General features: G+C 40.7%; 1 protein-coding gene across 1 annotated transcript in view; it reads left to right on the forward strand.

Annotated features, from left to right (window-relative positions):
• Positions 1–18,694, forward strand: part of HABP4 (hyaluronan binding protein 4) — a 28,530-nt gene extending 9,836 nt beyond the window's left edge. Inside the window, exons 5-8 of the mRNA XM_081067237.1 lie at positions 4,129–4,212; positions 12,123–12,294; positions 15,249–15,434; positions 16,991–18,694. Of these exons, the coding sequence (XP_080923363.1) occupies positions 4,129–4,212; positions 12,123–12,294; positions 15,249–15,434; positions 16,991–17,047 (499 nt within the window). The 3' untranslated portion in view covers positions 17,048–18,694. The remainder of the gene's footprint in view (positions 1–4,128; positions 4,213–12,122; positions 12,295–15,248; positions 15,435–16,990) is intronic.
• The last annotated feature ends 241 nt before the right edge of the window (positions 18,695–18,935 follow it).

The raw sequence follows: 18,935 nt of genomic DNA on the forward strand, positions 1-18,935 counted from the left end.
ACTATATTCTTTATGTTGTACATCACATCCCCAAGACTTATTTGTTTTATACCTGGAAATTTGGACCTCTTATTCCCCTTCACCTTTTCCCCCCCTTTTTAAATTTTTCAATTACAGTTGACAGTCAATATTATTTTATATTAATTTCAGGGGTACATAGTGGTTAGACATTTATATAATTTAAGAAATGATCCCCCTGACTAGTTAAGTACTCTCTTGGCACTATACATAGTTATTACCATATTATTGACTATATTCCCTGTGTTTTACTTTACATCCCCATGACTATTTTGAACTACCAATTTGTACTTCTTGATCCCTTCATCTTTTTCACCCTGCTCCCCAGCCCCCTCCCATCTAACACCCTAATATACAATAAATATAGTACCCATCTGACATCATACATAGTTATCACATTATTGACTATATTCCTTATGCTATACCCTATATCCCCATGACTACTTTGTAACAACCAATTTGTAACAACCAATTGTAACAACAATCCCTTTCCCTTTTTTCATCCACACCCCCAACCCCCTCCCATCTGGCAGTCATCAAAGTGTTTTGTGTATCTATGGGTTTCTTTCTGTTTTGTTTATTTTGTTCTTTAGATTCCATATATAAGCAAAATTACATTGCATCTGTCTTTCTCTGTCTAACACTCCACTCAGCATAATACCATCCAGGTTCATACACGCTGCCATAGATGGCAAGAACCCATTCCCTTCCATGGCTGAGCAATATTCCATTGTATTTATGTACCACCTCCTCTTTATCCATTCTTCCATCAAGGGACACCCAGGCTGCCTCCAGGCTGGCCGTTGTAAACAATGCTGCAATGGACATATGGATGCACAGGTCCCCTCAAAGTAGCGTTTTGGGTTTTTTCAGATAAATACCAGGAAGTACTTACTTCTGTCTCTCTTATATAGCCTTTGTTTTAAAGTGTATTTTGTGTCATATAACTATTGCTGCCCCAGCTTTGTTTGTTTTTTTCATTTCCACTTTGATGAAATATCTTCTTCCATCCCTTTACTTTCCCTCTGTGTGTGTCTTTTAATCTGAAGTGAGTCTCTTGTAACAAGCATATTGTAGGGTTTTTGTTTTCTTATTCATTCACTCCTCTATGTCTTTTGAGTGAAGCATTTAATCCATTTACATTGAAAGTAATTGTTGATAGATACATAGCTATTGCCATTTTATTATACATAATTTTGATTTTTTTTTTCCATCTTAAAGGAGTCCCTCTAACATTCCTTGTAATACTGGTTTGGTGGTGATAAACTCCTTTAGTTTTTTCTTATCTGGGATCCTCTTTATCTGTCCCTCAATTTTAAATGCTAGCCTTGCTAGGTAGAATACCATTGGTTGTAGGTCCTTGATTGTAGTTCCTGGCTTTTCATCACATTGAATATTTCATGCCACCCGCTTCTGAGCTGCAAAGTTTTTGTTGAGAAATCAACTGACAATCTTATGGGAGCTCCCTTATAAGTTACTAGTTGCCTTTCTCTTGTTGCCTTTAGGATTCTCTTTTTGTCTTTAACCTTTGCCCTTTTAATTATGATGTGTCTTGATGTGGGCCTGTTTGAATTCATCTTGTTTGGAACTCTGTGCTTCCTGGGCTTGTATATCTATTTCCTTCACCAGGCTAGGAAAGTTTTAAGTCATTATTTCTTCAAATAGGTTCTCAATCCCTTGCTTTCTCTCTTTTCCTTCTGGTACCCCTATGATGCGAATGTTGTTATGATGGATGTTGTCCCAAAGGTCTCTTAAACTATCCTCGTTTTTTAAAATTCTTTTTTCCTTTTGCTGTTCTGATTGGGTGTTCTCTGCTACTTTATCTTCCAAATCATTGATTTGATCCTCTGCTTCATCTAGTCTGCTGGTGATTCCTTTTAGTTCATTCTTCATATCAGTTATTGTATTCTTCACTTCCGACTGGTTCTTTTTTGTGGTTTCTATGTCCTTTTTTATGTTTGCTCTCTCTTTGTTGAAGTTCCTAATAAGTTCCTTGAGTATCCTTATAACCATTGTTTTGAACTCTGTATCTGGTATGTTGCTTGCCTCCATTTTGTTTAGTTCTTTTTCTGGAGTTTTCTCCTGTTGTTTTATTTGGGACACATGTTTTTGTTTCCTCATCTTTGGCTGCCTCTCTGTTTGTTTCTGTGTATTAGGTAGATCTTCTGTGTCTCCCAGTCTTGGCCAAGTGACCTTATGTGGTAGGTGCCCTGTGGGGCCCTAGCACAGTCTCCCTGGTCACCTGCTCTGGTGCTCCAGGAGTGTCCCTTGTGTGGGTTGTGTGTGCCCTCCTGTTAAAGTTGAACCTTGATTACTATTGGCACATCAGTGGGTAGGACTGACCCTCAGGCTGATTGGCTGTGGGGTTTGGCCCGTCCACAACTTATGGGCTGCTGTGCAGAGACTTACTTTCCAAAGTGGGATTTATCCCAGTAAGCTTTGGTGTCTATTGAGACTGCCCTTTGTGTGTGCTGCTTGTGGGGCTAATTGGACTGAAGCCAACCTCCAAGTATGTTGATTCTGGGACCTCTTGGGAGGAGCTCCAGTGCAGGCCCAGGTTACCCATTACCTGTGACTTCCCAGTGACTACATGGTAGGAGCTACAAAGTGATCTGCCGTTGTTCGCTGCCTTTGCTAAACCTGGCGGTGCATGGGAGAGGCCACACTGTGAACTGAGGACATCTGCCACCAGTACCGGGCCTGGGCTAGCCCTGAAGTTTCAGCTGATGGTAAAACCTTGTACTGTTCATAAGTTGGGTGAGGTGGGGTCTCAGGGAGTCGTCAGGGTGGAGCAAGCTGAGTTCACCAGACCAATTCAGATTCAGATTTGGCCATGGCCTGGGGCAGGGGTGGGGGCCCAACAGAGGAAAGATGACACAGGTCTGCTGGCTGTATGGGAGGAGGACCCCACACAGGGAAAATGGCAACTGTCCCTTCAGTCCTCGCCTCAAACTCAGTCTGTCCACTGTTTCTCACCCCCCCACACACACACTCACTGTCCCTCTGCCAGACCTCAGGGTGAGTGCCTGCAAGTGAGTCTGTGTGGGCCCTTTAGAAGATGTCTGGGTTTCCCGCAGCCTTCAATCCCACCTGGACAGTTGGAATCCCCACTATTTTTCACAGCCAGATGTTATGGGGGCTCTTCTTTCCGGCACCAATACTCTGGGCTGGGGAGACTGGTGTAGAACTGGGGGATTCCTCACTCCTCAGAGTGGAACCTCTGCAACCGAGATATCGCTCCCAATTCTCAACCATTACACTGAGGTTGGGGACCGGCCTGTTCTGTGTCTCTGCCCCTCCTACCAGTCTCCATGTGCCTTCTTCTTTATAGCCTTAGTTATAAAACTTCTGTTCAGCTAGACTTCAGGTGGTTCTCCAGATTGATTGTTCTATAATTTAGTTGTCATTTTAATGTGTTCACGGAATGAGGCAAGCACAGCATTTATCTACTCCATCATCTTGGAGCTGGCCTGCTGGGTTTTGTTTTTTTTTAAGTAAGTTCAGATAGGATTAATATTAACATAAAAAGGAAGAATTAAGATCATATATATTAAGATTCAAATTGTTTATTGCGTTGTAATTTTCTAATCTGTAGATTGTGCATTTAGGTATGATGGTATATCAATTGATGTCTTAAATTCTTATTTTTCTGGTATAGTTTGTTTGTAATTCTACACACTTATTTTTGTGGAATGTTTTTACTTATTTTCTAAAAGTTAGATATGGCATATTATCTATTATAAGTTATTTAACATTTTTAGATTGATAATTTTTATGGCCCCTGTTAATATTGGGAATTTCCTAAGGTAATAAGAGTTTTGAATAATTCTTCTGGTCCTTTACAATCTAGTTTTTATTTTAGGGCATTCATAGAAACTTTTATTTCTCAAAGTACTTTTCACATTTGTGGAAGTCATTTATATGGGTTAGCAATTAAGAGCATTTTATCTTTTTCATTTTGATGTGGGTTACCTGTATGTGTATATAATTCCTTGAAGGATATTTACTTAAGAAAAAGGACATTGAAATATGTTTTATTGTACCTTGAATATCTAAGAGCACTGATGTGAACAAGTTTGTGTGACTAGAGTGGTTCTTACTGTTTTTCAGTGACGTGGAGCCAACTGTGCCGATGGAGGAGACTTCGGTGGTGGAGGAGCCCCCAGGTCCCTTGGAGGAGGGGTCTCCAGCCAAGTAGGTGTTTCATTCATTTTCTCCATTGGGTTGGTCTTTTTCTTGCTGATTTCTAAGAGCTCTTCACAGAGCAGGAAACTCGGCCTTTTGTCATATTGCAGAGGGTTGATCTACTTAATGCATTAACAAATAATCAAATTAATTAATAATTGATTCAAATAATCTAATGATTATTAATGCTAATTAATGGGTTGAAGTCATCTGTCTTCTGCTCACAACCTCTTTTCCATCAGCAACCTGTACTGTGACTATTTTCTCTAGTCAGGACCCCCTTCTCATATCCCTTTATTCTCTCCCAGTCTATCCTCCCTCTTTTTTTCATGGAGCTAAGGTCCCTGGTCCATCTCTAGCACTCTTGCCAAGTCTTTAAATTCCCTTACCACTTGGATTTTTTGTTGTGTCTTGCTAGTAGAGTCGGCCTCCTGGATGGTGACTAGCTATCTGCTTTCTCTCTGCTTGCACACACAAGCTGAGCACTCAGTCACACAGCAAGGCCGATGAGAACCCCTGTAAATGCCTGACCACCAGCATTCTGAAATGGTACCTCAACACTGCCCGGCAGTCCCCATTTCTTGGGTTCACTCTTTCTCTCCCCCACTATAATGATTGATTTAATCCTTCTTGTCTCCTTAGAGTCCTAACTCTTCCCCCACCCCATATTTGCCCACACCTCCTCTTTCATTTTCTAGATACAAATTTGCTCCCTGTGACACAGAGAAATTAGTACCACAGATGGGAACTTCATCACCTTCCCACTCCCAAAGGTGCCAACCTGCCTATACCTGTATGTCTCCTAGCCTCCTTCCCTTGTGGTAAAATGGAGGTGTCACCTCTCTTCTCACCATGCAGGCTTTGGATCCTGCTTTCTGCTGACTTCACAGAAACCTCAGACTGTACTTAGCTTCTCCCTTTTTAGATACACTCACCTTCCTTCTAACTCTGGTCTTCCAATCAAGATGTTAAACATGCTCAATTTCTCCTATTTTAAACCTTCTCCTCTTGCCCCACATGGTTAAATATTATAGCCACCTTTTTCATAGTTGTGTACCGTTTCTTCATTTCCTCCCCTCTCATTTAATCCTCACTTCGTTCCAGGTCCAGCTCTGTCCTCATTGCCCTTCTGAAACAGTCACCACATGTCCCCAGGCCTAATGGATTTTTGGTCTGTGTCATTCTTGACCTCTCAGAGCATCTGACTTTATTGATTTATTCTTAAGCGTACCCTACCTTTGGCTACTTCATTTCCTACACTCTTCTGGCTTTCTTTCTGCCTCTCAGCTATTTCTTTGCAGACTCATCCTTGTCTTTCTGGTCTTTTAAAATATTGAGTTCTTCATGGCTCTGCCTTAGGCTGTCTTCTCTTTTTCTAGCATCTCTTTATAGGATATTATGCACCATGTAGCTTAAATTGTTCTTTATACACTGACTCCAGCCTTTGGCTCCAAAGTTCAACACGGACTCCAGGCCCATATGCCTACCTGCCTGGTGGACACCTGCCCTTGGACATCCCAAACGCTCTCCCCGCACAGCATGTCCAGGCCTGAGATCCACACACCTGCCATCCTCATGAGGTGTTTCCAGCTTGTGGAGCAGCCTTGCCACCCATCCTGCTGCATGACCCAGAAACCTAGGAGCCATCCCTGAGACGTCCTTCTTCCTGATCCCCTTCCTCCCTCCCCCAAATCCAATCTGTCATCCTGCCTTGGTGATTTGGACCTTCTAATATCCACCACCTCACCTCACCACCATAGTCTCAGCTAGTGTCATCTGATCTGTCACCGTAGCTCCTAACAGGGCTCCCTGCATTCTTACCGTTACCCAACCCGTTGTCGTAACAAAGTGGCTTTCATACTGGCAATCTAATTGCCATGCCCTGACGCATTGGGTTAGACCCTCGGTGGCTTCCTGTTCGTTTTTTGTTCCTTGTTTTGACCTACATGGTCCTGCGTGGTCTGGCCCCTGCAGAGCTCCTGTGCCTTCTCTGGTGGCCTTTATTTTATGTTTCCAGGTACCCTTCTTCTGCCCCTACCCCCACACTTGCCATAGAACTTTTGCAAGTACTTCCTTTTTTACCTGTACCTCTCCTCCAAACCCCTTCCACCCTTCACCTATTTAACTCTTACTCATCCTTCAACTGTCAAGAGGCAGGGTGTCTGATGGTTAAGAGCATGGATTTCAAGCCAGTATGTTGGGTTCAAATCCCAGCTCTGCCACTTAGTAGCTTGGGCAAGTTATTTAATCTTTCTGTTTTTCGGCTTTCTTCATCTATAAAATGGGAATAATAATAGAACCTACATCAGAGGGTTCTTGTAAGGATTGTTTCAGGGGGGTGTATGTGTGTCATGTAGAGTGGGGCCTGGCATGTAGTTAGTGCTATATAAACATCTGCTGTCATTATTGTTACTTGTTGCAAGAATAAAATGCTACAATGATTGATGATTATTAAAGCTGTTAATTTACCTTTCAAAACAACTAAGAAATGCATTTAATTAAAGACATAAATTAACAGTTAATATGAATATTTAGATAGTGCATTAACTAAGGAAATGGGTTAAGAGTGTATATAAATGTTGAGAAAGTGAGTTAACTATGTGGATACTTTCAGGAAAAATTACATCCTTTTTGAGCCAATAAAGCATTTGTACCAATTCAGATAACATAAGGCAGAATAATAGAGCATAAATTATAGCATTATTGTAATCTATAGAATTGATTGAGGTAGATTTGAGGTAGCATTGATAATATTAGACCAAATAATTCTTTCAATTTATCAGTCATTCTAAAAGACAAAATGATACTTAATGATTGGTGGCCATCACATTGTCTGTAATAAGCCGACAGAGCCGGCCAGCACATCCTCTCCCTTTTCTGCTGACGGTATCTGGTTAGGATAAGACTGTGCTGAGAAATTCTTGTTTTTGCACTGCCTTGTCAAACGTGAAAATTATTAGTAAAATTTCTAATGCACTTCTAATTTTTTGGTGATTTCAAAATTGGGCTTGTATGTGAGAAAGACGCTGGAGAATGGTGATGCTCTCTGATCTTGGCTTTGGCTGAATATTGATCTAACACTCCCGCTTTCAGCATTCAGCCAAAGAGTATATTCAGTGCACCTCTTGGTTTAGAACTTCTTGATAGATGAATTTAATGCATAAGTTTTATAATTTGGGGTTTTATACTTAGGTCTGTGACCTATTTTTTTTAAGTGATATGTATTTATTTGATCCATTTTGAGTTGATTGTTGACTATGGTGTGGGGTATGTATGGATAGACGTTCCCCCCTTTTAGCATATGCATATCCAGTTATTCCAGCACACTGACCACCATTGTTGAAAACCAGTTGCCTATTTCTGTATTCTCTATTTTGTTCTATTGGTCTGTCTTTATTACACTAATATCACACTATCTTGAATACCCCTAAGTCACTTTTAACCTATGTGTTTTCTGTTTTCTTTCCTTTGCAATATATTTGTTGAAAAAACCAGGTCATGTGTCCAAAGAGTTTCCCAGAGTCAGAATTTTACTGATTGCATCCCTGTGGGCAGTGTTGTACTGGTAAATACCTAACACCTGGTTCTCTGGGATGAAAAAACGAACATTATCGCATCTGCTGGTTTCTGTGGTGTAACTATTCCCACCATGGCTGATTTAAAACTAACAACATGACGTCACTGCACACAGAGTTGGGAAGAGATGTGCAATAGTACATCATTATGTAGTATTTCCACTATACACATACAATAGGTGTAAACAAGAGCACAGATGAAGGTAAAATGTAGGGAAACAATTAGGGAACAGTGAGTTATGTGTATTATCTTTTTTAAAATATAGTTAATTATAAGTTTATATAATTTTTAACAATGACTGTGTTTAATAGCTGGCACGCAAAAATTCCTGACAATTTTAGCAGTTGGCTTCATGACTTGGTGCAAGCCAGTTCCAGCACAGCATTGCTTGTACAAAGTAGCTGAACATGTTTCTCTGTCCCCTGTATTTTATACATTTCCAGAAAATTAATAAAGACAGAGGTCTAGTCAAATTCAGTTTTAACCTCTTGGCAAAATTGTTTCATTGTTTACGGAAGGTTGCTGACTATCCTTGTCTTTATCCATTAATACTTTAGGCCTGCACATTGCTGATAGTCTAATTTTGTCATTCTTTCTTCATTTACTAGCTGGAATGATAGGTAAAGAGAAACTTACCCTGAACTAGTTGATTACACTGAGGTATAAGTTTGTTAAGGAAATGCAGGATAAATACAAGGTTACAAGTACCTTTTTTTAATCCATTTTCAGAATAATGGGTTGGTACCCTAGCATCCTTCTAAGGTGCCAAAGGCTTACTGACGTGTCATTACGAACTTAGAGATGTAAACATATTTGATGTGTTTCAATCCACTGAGTTTTTATTCTTATGGGTGCTTACCCTGACACATTTCTTTACTAGAGGAAACCTCGTCAATTTGGTTCTTGATCCTTTTGACACACATTCAGTGGTCTTTGATAGCTTCCTTGCTTTCTGGTAAAACCTATTCCAGACTCATCATCTATACTTCCTACCCCGTACTTCATGCCTCATGCCTCATCCTGAGCCATTTTTTAAGGAGCCATAGTCTTTAATAGAATGTAGCATTTAGAGACCATAGTCAGGGCACTAGGGGTGCCCACTGCTGTTAGCTTCTTGACGGTTTCTAGGACATGTAACTGGACAGAGCTTGGAAATAGACACACACACACATATTTTTAAGATAAAATACCTTATGAGTTCATTCAGTGTTCCCATTTGAAATTTAGAATTGCAAGATTTTAGCTATGTTTTCTTATATCTGTTTCTTCCATGCTGAAAGTCCCAGTTGTTGGTAACATCCATCCTACTGTTACCCATTTGTGACACACACAGCACTCACACGTAGCATTACCAACACTACCTTCAATAATTTGATTACTAAAAATTTATGTATAGAGTAATGAGCACATCCATGTTTCAAAGGCATGCTAGGTTTTTCTATTGGTTATATATCCCCAACTTGATAAACAGATTAATTTGATTAATTTTGCTTTCAAATTTGAGAGACTGAGTTTTAATTCAAATCTGTTTTAACTTACATAAAATATTTACATGTTTCCGAAGTGCAATCTGATAAAACATGATACTTTCCAACTAGCTTTTATCCCTGTTCTCTTCCCGGTTTATTATTACGATTATAAAAAACTATATATATATTTGTAAACATTTCTCTATTTCTTAGGTGAATAGTAACATACATTCCACCTTGCTTTTTCATCGGTATATCCCGGAAGGAAGTGTTTCATAGCAATGCTTAGATATTCCTCATTCCTTTTCAAAACTGTTTAATATCTGTAATTTTTACATCAAATTTCTCTCTAGATGAGTTTGGGTTGTTTCCAGTGTTTTGCTATTACAAGTTTTAATGTCTTTTCAGATTTTTGCCAGTATTAGTTTGGGATATGTTTTAATATTAGTATATTCCAACATTTCATTATGAAAAATTTCAAAAATAGCAAAGTTTAAAGAATTTTACAATAAATACTTATGCCTACTAGCTAAGCTGATATAAAATTTATTTATTGTGAAATGTACAAAAAGAAGTGTACAGTCATTGTTTGAAGATGCATATACTTGTGGGACCCAAACTCCTGTCCAGATGTAGAATGTTATCATTATCCTAGAGAGTTCCCTCATGATTATCTAGAGGCAACCACTACTTGGATGTTTGTTCTGCCATCAAATTGTTATTTTATTTTTTTAAATTTTAATTTAATTTAATTTAATTTTTATTTTGGTTTGGTATTTTAAAGTCACTTTACAAATGTGTCTGTTTGGGATCCTCTATGACTAGGTTTTTCTCCTGATGCTGCTTATATTTTTCGTATCATTAATCAGTAATCTAGAGCCTTAAATTACACTAGCTCTTCAGTGAAGCTATTCTAGATTTGATTCCCTTCCTGCTCAACACCTAATGATTTCTTTCTTTTAAACCTTATTGAGATGTAATTCCTGCACTATACAATTCAGCCATTTAAACTATACAGTTCAATGGTTTTTGGTATATTACTGATTTTTTTTAAATTGTGGTAAAGTATATATAACACAAAAATTGCCATTTTAACCATTTTCAAATGTACAGCGTAGTGCCGTTAACTGCATTCACATTGTGTATAACCATCATCACCATCCATCTCCAGAACTTTTCATCGTTGCAAACAGAAACTCTGTACCCATGAAATAATAATTTCCCTTTCCCTTCCCCAGTCACTTCCTATCCTCCCTCCAGTCCCAGGCTACCATTAATCTGCTTTCTGTCTCTATGAATTTGCCCTTTCTGGATAGTTCATATAAATGGAATCCTATGTAAGCTTTTTGTTCCTGACTTATTTTACTTAACATAATGTTTTTAAGATTATTCATATTGTAACTTTTGTCAGTACTTTATTTCTTCCCATAGCCGAATAATATTCTATAATAGGTATACCATATTTTATTTACCATTTATCAGCTGATGGACATTTGGGCTGTTTCTGCTTTTTGGCTATTATAAATAATGCTGCTATAAACAGCATCATTGAATGCTAATGTGATTCTTATTTAAGTTTTCACATGGACATATGTTTTCATTTCTCTTGGGTATATGCTTAGGAGTCACATTGCTAGGTCACATTGTAGATTTGTGTTTATACTTCTGAGGAGCTGTCAGACTGTTTTCCAGAATGGACACACCATTTCATATTCCCACAGCAATGTATGAAGTTCCGATTTTTTCACATTCTCGCCAAAACTTTTTATATGACCCTTTGATTTTAACCATCCCACTGAGTATGGAGTGGAGTAAGTTGTTGTGGTTTTGATTTGCATTTCCCTGATGGCTAATGATGTTGAGCATCTTATTGGATATTTATAGACTTTTTTTTTTTTTTTTGAAAAATTAAGAACCTTGCCTGCTGTGTAGTTGGGTCATTTCTTTTTATTGAATTGTAAGAGTCCTTTATGTATTCTAGATGTAAGTCCCTTTACAGATACAGGATTTGCAAATATTTTCTACCGTTCTGTGGGTTGTCTTTTTACTTTCCTGATGGTATCCTTTGCAGCACAAAAGTTTGCACTTTGGTGATATCCATTTTATTTGCTTTTTTGTTGTTGTTGCTTGTGCTTTTGGTCATACATAAGAAACCATTGCCTAATCCAGAGTCACAAAGGTTTATGCCTATGTTTTCTACAGTTTTATACTTCTGGCTCTTATGTTTGTGGTGTGAGGTAGGGATCGAGCTTCATTCTTTTGCATATGGATATCTAGTTTCCCCAGCACCATTTCTTGAAGAGACTATTCTTTCCCCTTTTGTCTTTGGCACACTGGTCCAAAAAAAAAAATAAATTGATCATAAGTGAGAGGGTTTGTTTATGGACTTTGAATTCTATTCCATTGATCTGTATGTCTATCTTCTGTTTTCTTTTTAAGACTTATGAATTTAAAGAGGATACTTACAAAAGTACGTATTTGTGACCCGTTGTTTTATAACCTCTGTTCATGGTTTGCTATATTCTGTCTCAATAGCTTCTCCCATTTTCTTCTGCAATTATCTCATTTTATGTGTAATGCCATCTGAGAAGGGAGTGCCTGGTGGTAAAGTGTAATGTCAGTGTCACTGGGATGGTGGTGTTACTGTTTTTTGAAGACTGCTTTGAACACAGATAGGAAGTATCTTCAGTTAGCAGTGATGGCATAAAATAATAATAAAATAAAGAAGCTTATGGTGCAAAGATTTTCATACCTTATTTAGATTTGAGATGCAGTACCATGAAAGTATGTTGAGCTAATGGTTATTACTTTTTATTTGAGAAAATAGACATTTCAGACCCATCAAAAATTATTCTTTGTGATTATACTTTATAGAGTTCCTGAATTGGAAATAGAAGAAGAAACTCAAGTTCAAGAGATGACCCTTGATGAATGGAAAAATCTTCAAGAACAGACCAGACCAAAGCCTGAATTTAACATCCGGAAACCTGAGTCCACTGTCCCTTCCAAAGCAGTGGTGATACACAAGTCTAAATATAGAGATGATGTAAGTATGATGTTTTGTATCTGGAGGTAATCGTCACTGTTACCTTATTGGAAACAAAATGGGCCTTCCCACTTGCATCTTGAAAATGGAACGTTAGTAGTTGGCATTCTATTAATAATTTCTACCTAGAGTAATCAAGATGATATTTGCCTAATTTTACTGTATCTTTATTGTGAAATAATTGAATCTTGACCTGTTGACACTTAATACAAAGCAGTAATAGTGACTGAATTTTCTGTTCACCCCAGAACTGTGCGGAGACTGCAAATACTGTATGTTAATTGCACTTCATTTTTGTCTCAAAAGAGATGTACAGAATGTTTTATGAATGATGCCATTTCAAAGGATGAGTACTCTGCATTCCCTGATTAGATCGCCGTCAGCTCTAATTCTTAGAGCATTTGCTTGGTGGGGGTGGAGCATTTTAAACCAGTAGTGCTCTGTGATGCCTTTCTCATGTTAACTGTAGCAGCTTTGCTCCCTTTGCATAACTAGTGCTGAGATTCAGAGGAGGAGCACGGAAGAGACTGGCAGCACAGGCAGGGGCCGCTAGAGCAGCCTGCGGTCCAGTCAGGACGGCTTACAGCGCCTCGTGAGGCCCTTACTTACGTTCGTGGTTCACGCCCTCGTTATTGGATGCCTCAGCTCTGAAAATATCTGCCAGCATATATTGACAAGGATGGTCAGAAGTCATTTAATTACATTCTGTTGAAATTACTGAACTTAAGGGTACAATGAAGCATTCTGATTTTAAAATCTGGAATGTGCATCATTCGGTCACAGCTGTTTATCTTGATCCCAGTCTCTGAGTCAGTCATGGCGATGAGCAAACGCATCCTCTCTGCTGGATATCATTCACTGACTTTCTGTTTGAAACGCAGGAATTTTGTACTATGTAGTTTGTCTTTGCTCCCATTTACACTTTGGTCAGTTGTATTCTTTGAACGAATACTCTCATTAGAGTTTCATTTATGATACAGGATCCCCTCCCACCTCCCTGTTTTGGTCAGTCCAAGCTCTTAGAGGCCTTACGACTCATTTCTGAATTATTCCACTAGAAATGGCTTTTTGTACACAGGGGACGCCAGAGCCTTATTCTCTTGGAAATCTCTGAGAAGTTTTTGGTTTTTGTATGAGTCCGTCAGTTAGCTAGTTGGACTGGTTCTTTTCCTACCCACTTTCTTTGTTCTTTTTCATCCTGGGGAGCTGTAAATAAAGCCTTGCCAAAAACAAATGTGCTGTCAGGATGTGAAATGTGCAGCTGACATGTTAGGTAAAAATAGAAACTGCTCTTCCTTAATCCACACCAGATTCATCTTCCCTGGCTCCAGAGAGAGGTCTCCTGGAATATTTGGAGCAACTGGGTTAGCTGAGTCATTGAGCTTAATCTCAGCAAAGCACACATCTTTGATCCTTGTTAATCTTATGGCATTGAAGATTTTAGCCAGGAATGGTTTTAAAGCAACGTAAGCCAAATCTTGGGGTCACTACTTTGTTCTGGGCACCTTAAGAGACAGAAGCACTAAAATAATACCTCTCGTTCACTTGGAGCTCTGTTTGTTGCAAAGTTCAGACCTAACAGTAGACTGTGAATAGAGCTGGGCCCTTACAGCACTTTGGCCTCTGACTGTTAGCTCATTCAGCATCCGTCACCCACTGCCCCTTCTTACTGGGAAGGCGCTGCCTCTGCCCTGCTGCCCTTGTTTTCTAAACTGGGAGGCAGTGGTTTCTTACTCTGTCTCTTACTGTTTTTTTACGGGTATCTTTACTGGAGTGCCAGTGCTCCTGAATTGTTCTTTCCTTCACCTTTTTAGCTTCAAGAGTTCATCTACCTAAGGCCTCTGCTTTATTTTAATCAGAAACTTTGAAGGGGACACGAATGTCAAGTATAAAACCTGTAATGAACATAAAGGGGTTGATGTGCTCCCGGAAGTTTGATTCCATTTCCTGGACAAGTTGTAGGAACGCTTAACCCTACAGCACTTTGGAGATTCTCATCCAAGATCACTGGCATGTTTTCTGTCGGTTTGTATTTTACTTAAAAGTGAGGGTTTTGTTTAATCTATTATTAAGAATTGAAACAAATCAAATTTGGAGATGTTTTTAAAATACAGTTTTAATAAGAGATAGAATTTGACATCTTACAATAAAATGTACTTTCTCAAAAAAGTTTAAAGCAGCTAGAGTTCTTTACGTGGCGTTGGTAGCAACCCTCAGATAACCACATTCTGTTGTTTTACTATTGCTATATATTTTTGATTCAGAATTGTCTTCTGCAAATCATGCACTTTTTAACATTCCGTATATGTACAGTCTACCCACGTCGACAGGAGTTTCTCCATCAAGTTCTATTCTAGGAAGAGTATATTTCCTTATTTGTCAAATAGCATTTGTAAACAAATAAAAAAAGTAGAAATTAAAACTTTTTACTCTCAGCAAAACACTCAGATATAAAACATTTATCTCTATTACTATTAGTCATGTCAAGTCTTACATGTTAACCTGCTAACCTGGTAGATAGTTGGTCTCACTTGAAATATTAAGGTCAAAGATGTTTGGATTAAGACTATGAATCAACTATATGGTGATGGAAGGAGAACTGACTCTGGGTGGTGAACACACAATGGGATTTATAGGTGATGTAACACAGAATTCTACACCTGAAATCTATGTAACTTGACTAACAATTGTCACTGCAATAAATTAAAAAAAAAAAAAAACTATGAATGTGAGAATTTGACGCTGTGAAGTGTGCAGAACCCCCTGCACTGGAACAAGAGCAGCAGTGTCATCTCCTGTGCCTAGCCCTGTAGCCCAGTGCCAGGGACACATCAGGAGGGCCACCTTCTGGCTGTGACACCATCTCAGCTCCCTCACAGCACACGGCTAGGACACTGAGCAGAAGGAGTGTCCATGGAGACGGCTGTGTGTTTGATGCTATAACTGTGTTTCAGATGGTAAAGGATGACTATGAGGATGATGCCCACGTATTCCGGAAAGCAGCCAATGACATCACATCCCAGCTGGAGATTAATTTTGGTAACCTCCCTCGTCCCGGGCGCGGAGCCAGAGGTGGCACACGGGGAGGCCGGGGAAGGATCAGACGGGCAGAGAACTATGGACCCAGAGCAGAAGTGGTGGTAAGTGTTTGTCGTCTAAATCCTGGGTAGTTTTCTGAAGGATGCGAGAGGGTGCCCTGGGCCGACAGTCTAATTTTGGAGGGTCACCAGGTTCTGTCGTGGATTCCTCCTCTTTAGTGTGGGTCTGAGGTTGAGGTGTTTGGAACGGTGAAGTCAGCATCATGGACCTCAGCTGGGTACAGACCATTCTGTAACCTGGCCTCCAGGATCCCCAGGGAGGGCCAGTGTCTGCCCTGAAGGCGCACTCAGGCCCGGAGAACACTCACTCATCTGAATCAGACATGATCCCCAGGCTTGAGCTAGAATCAGGGCACCTGAAGGTTGCTTACTCAGCACGGTCTGCTTGTATGCCCTGTCCACGTAGGGCGCGTTTAGCACAGACAGAATCCTCCACGCTCACTTCTCCTCTCACACCGTTCTTCCCCACTCCTCAGCAGCTCTGCTGTCCCTCTCCTTCTGCAGACAAGCCGCTCCTTAGCGCACGGACCCTGCCTGCTTCCCTAGAACAGCTCCTCCAACCTCACCTCCTCACGGGCTTCATTGCTCACGTTTCCTTCCAGACCAGGTCAGAGTCCGTGAGCCAGGATGTTTAGTTCTTCTCTTTGAAGCATTATCTCCGCTTGTAATTGTTCTCACTGGTGTGATTATTGATCGTGTCTGCTGTCTGCGGTGGACGACAGCAGACACGGCTGCTTTGGCTCATTGTCCGTTTCCTCAGGGCCTAGCACAATGTAAGCGTGTAGTAGGTGCTTCCTGAGTGTCTTACGAACAAATACATGAATGCCTGTTTATCGTGGGAGTTGGACACCAGGCTCTGTGGCCAGTGTGGGCCGCAGCGGCGTCCCTGTGCCGATGCAGCCGGAGCCGCCCTCCTCTGTGGCTGCCCGATTCCCTCGCTCCCAGGGGCAGCCCCTGGCGGAGGTGCCTCCAGATTGCTGTATTAAGCAAGAGCAAAAGCCCACCTGCGCTCTTCCGGCTCAGAACTGCCCCCACCCCTCCATGGTCACGTTGCACTGTTTCAGAATCTGTTCTCTTTCCTCATTCACTGATGCTTACCTCTGGGAGAACCCACTCTTCCTGAAAAGCCTTCCTGACCGTATGCAATGTGTACTTTGCCACCAAACTGCTTTGGACACCCGTACTCTGGGCCCCATTCCCAGGGCATCTGTTACTGACGTCACCACACTGTAACTTTCTCAGTGTGTTTCCCCCTCACTGTGAGCTCCTCGAGGTTGAGAACTGTCTGTAACCATCCTTATATCTTCATATAGTAAACATTCTGTCATATTTATTGGGTGAAGGAAGTCCAGATACAAAAAGGGTCACTCAGCAAGGGTTTGTGAGAGGAAGAGGGGGAGGCCCCGCTCCCCGTTGCAGCCTCGAGGCAGCTCCTCACCTACATGACCCTGCAACTCTCCTCTTCTACTGGGCCTGTCTGTCCCTCGGTGTTTGGACCACCCTCCCCTAGGTGAGAGCAGGCACCATGTTTCACACCGTGCTCTTCCCAAGTAGTAATGGATGAAATGACAGTTGGTTTCAAAACTTTTCTTTTTCAGACTCAAGATGTTGTTCCAAACCCGGATGACCCTGAAGACTTTCCTGCTCTGGCTTGAGCCCTATTTCCCTGGCAACTTAGAACAGCACTGGCATCCCTATGGAGAGACTTTCCTTGCTGTGGGGAAGAGTCAGACTGTAAGAACAATAGATGTTGCTTTTTCCCCGTGTGGTGTGAATCCATTGTACTTTTTTGGCTGGCGGGGATGGTGGGATAGCATTTCTCCAGATACTCTGAGCAGCAGTTCCAGTCAGGGCAGGGGTTAGTCTGGCACTTTCCCAAGAAGGTGCAGAATGGGGATTATTTTTTTATTTAAGAAATTCCAAATGAAGTTCAGAAATAATGTTTAAAATGTGTACAGAGATTCTAAACTACAATCTGTTGAGTCTGCTTAGTAAGTTGTATAGATATTAATAGGAAGTCTGTCCTTTAGTATTAGAGGAAATACACGTAACTCAGACCGTGAATTTAAAGCAGTCACAGCCTAGTTTTCAGAGACCAAGAAATTAAAATATAATTGTATTCACTATTTAGTGTAAATGTTATACTCTTCCTGGGATTTTTTTAAATTCTAGTTTTTCTTTTAACCAATAATTTTAAAGAACTATTGTGCAGCCACTGGTTACCACTCTGTGACAGAGAATTAAGGAGTTTTGATTTTCTTGTTTTAATGGTGACTTAAACTACCTCGTGGATTCTGTGTATGTACACACAATACACACACATACACGCTTAGTATTAATGTGATACTTAGTGTTTGAGTGGTTTTTAGGATGCACATTAAGTATATGATTTTTAAAATCATATTCTTTAACCCATCAAATAAAAAAGGCGAAAAGAGCATTGGAGCTTAACAACATATCCTTTTCTCCATCAAAAACGAGTGTGGGGGCCAGCTGGGTGGCTCAGGCGGTTGGAGCTCCGTGCTCCTAACTCCAAAGGCTGCCAGGTTCGATTCCCACATGGGCCAGTGGACTCTCAACCACAAGGTTGCCAGTTCGATTCCTCGACTCCCACAAAGGATGGTGGGCTGCGCCCCCTGGAACTAGCAATGGTAACTAGACCTGGAGGTGAGCTGCACCCTCCACAACTAAGATTGAAAGGACAACTTGAAGCTGAACGGCACCTTCCACAACTAAGATTGACACACTGTTCCCCAATAAAGCCCTGTTCCCCTTCCCCAATAATAATAATTAAAAAAAAAAAAACCGAGTGTGGGAATTCAGCATCTATGTACAGAGGCCCTCTGTCCTTGTCCTGGGCAAGACTTGTAAATAATATTTATTGAACACCTACATGCGGTTTTTCTCGCTCAGTCCTTGCACCAGTTCTGAGTTCCTATTTCTTGCCTTTGGTGAATGTTTGGTGTTAAGGGCTACCTCAGAGGCTCAGTGACTCCCCAAGTGCCGCCCTAACCAGCAGAGCTGAGACCTGCAGAGCCCACGCACTCTCAGCTGGGAAAGTTTAGTGCCCAGAATGGGGGCTGGGGCAGAGGTAGCTGTAACAGCTGCTGGAAGCTGGGGTAATGCTTTCCCCACTTGGCTGATGAAACTGCGGGGAACATTTGCCTGTTGTCACAGTTAATATGCTTGTTAGAATTTGAACCTTGGTCCCAGGAGTGGGATTTTCCCCTACTTTGTTATACTGTCTAAGATGGCTCTGAACTTGAACCCAAGTGTAAATAAAGGTTGGTATTTCCTCCTAACTTCGTGTATAGGAAGATGAATCTTTTGGTCACATCTGGGTCCAGAGATAAGAATGTGGGAAAAGGCCCCAAGTTAAGAGTCACATTTTGTTGAAAAATCAGAACTGAACCCTTAGCCATGGGACTTCCACTGAGTGACAGCCTAATTTTGGTCTTGTTATTAATATCCCATATTAACTGATGGTTTTATTCCCTCTCCATGGAAAAGACAATGGAGTGCCCTGATCTAAGTTAAGAAGTC

This window comes from Rhinolophus hipposideros (assembly GCF_964194185.1).
Source record: "Rhinolophus hipposideros genome assembly, chromosome: 11".
In the NCBI taxonomy this organism is placed as follows: domain Eukaryota; kingdom Metazoa; phylum Chordata; class Mammalia; order Chiroptera; family Rhinolophidae; genus Rhinolophus; species Rhinolophus hipposideros.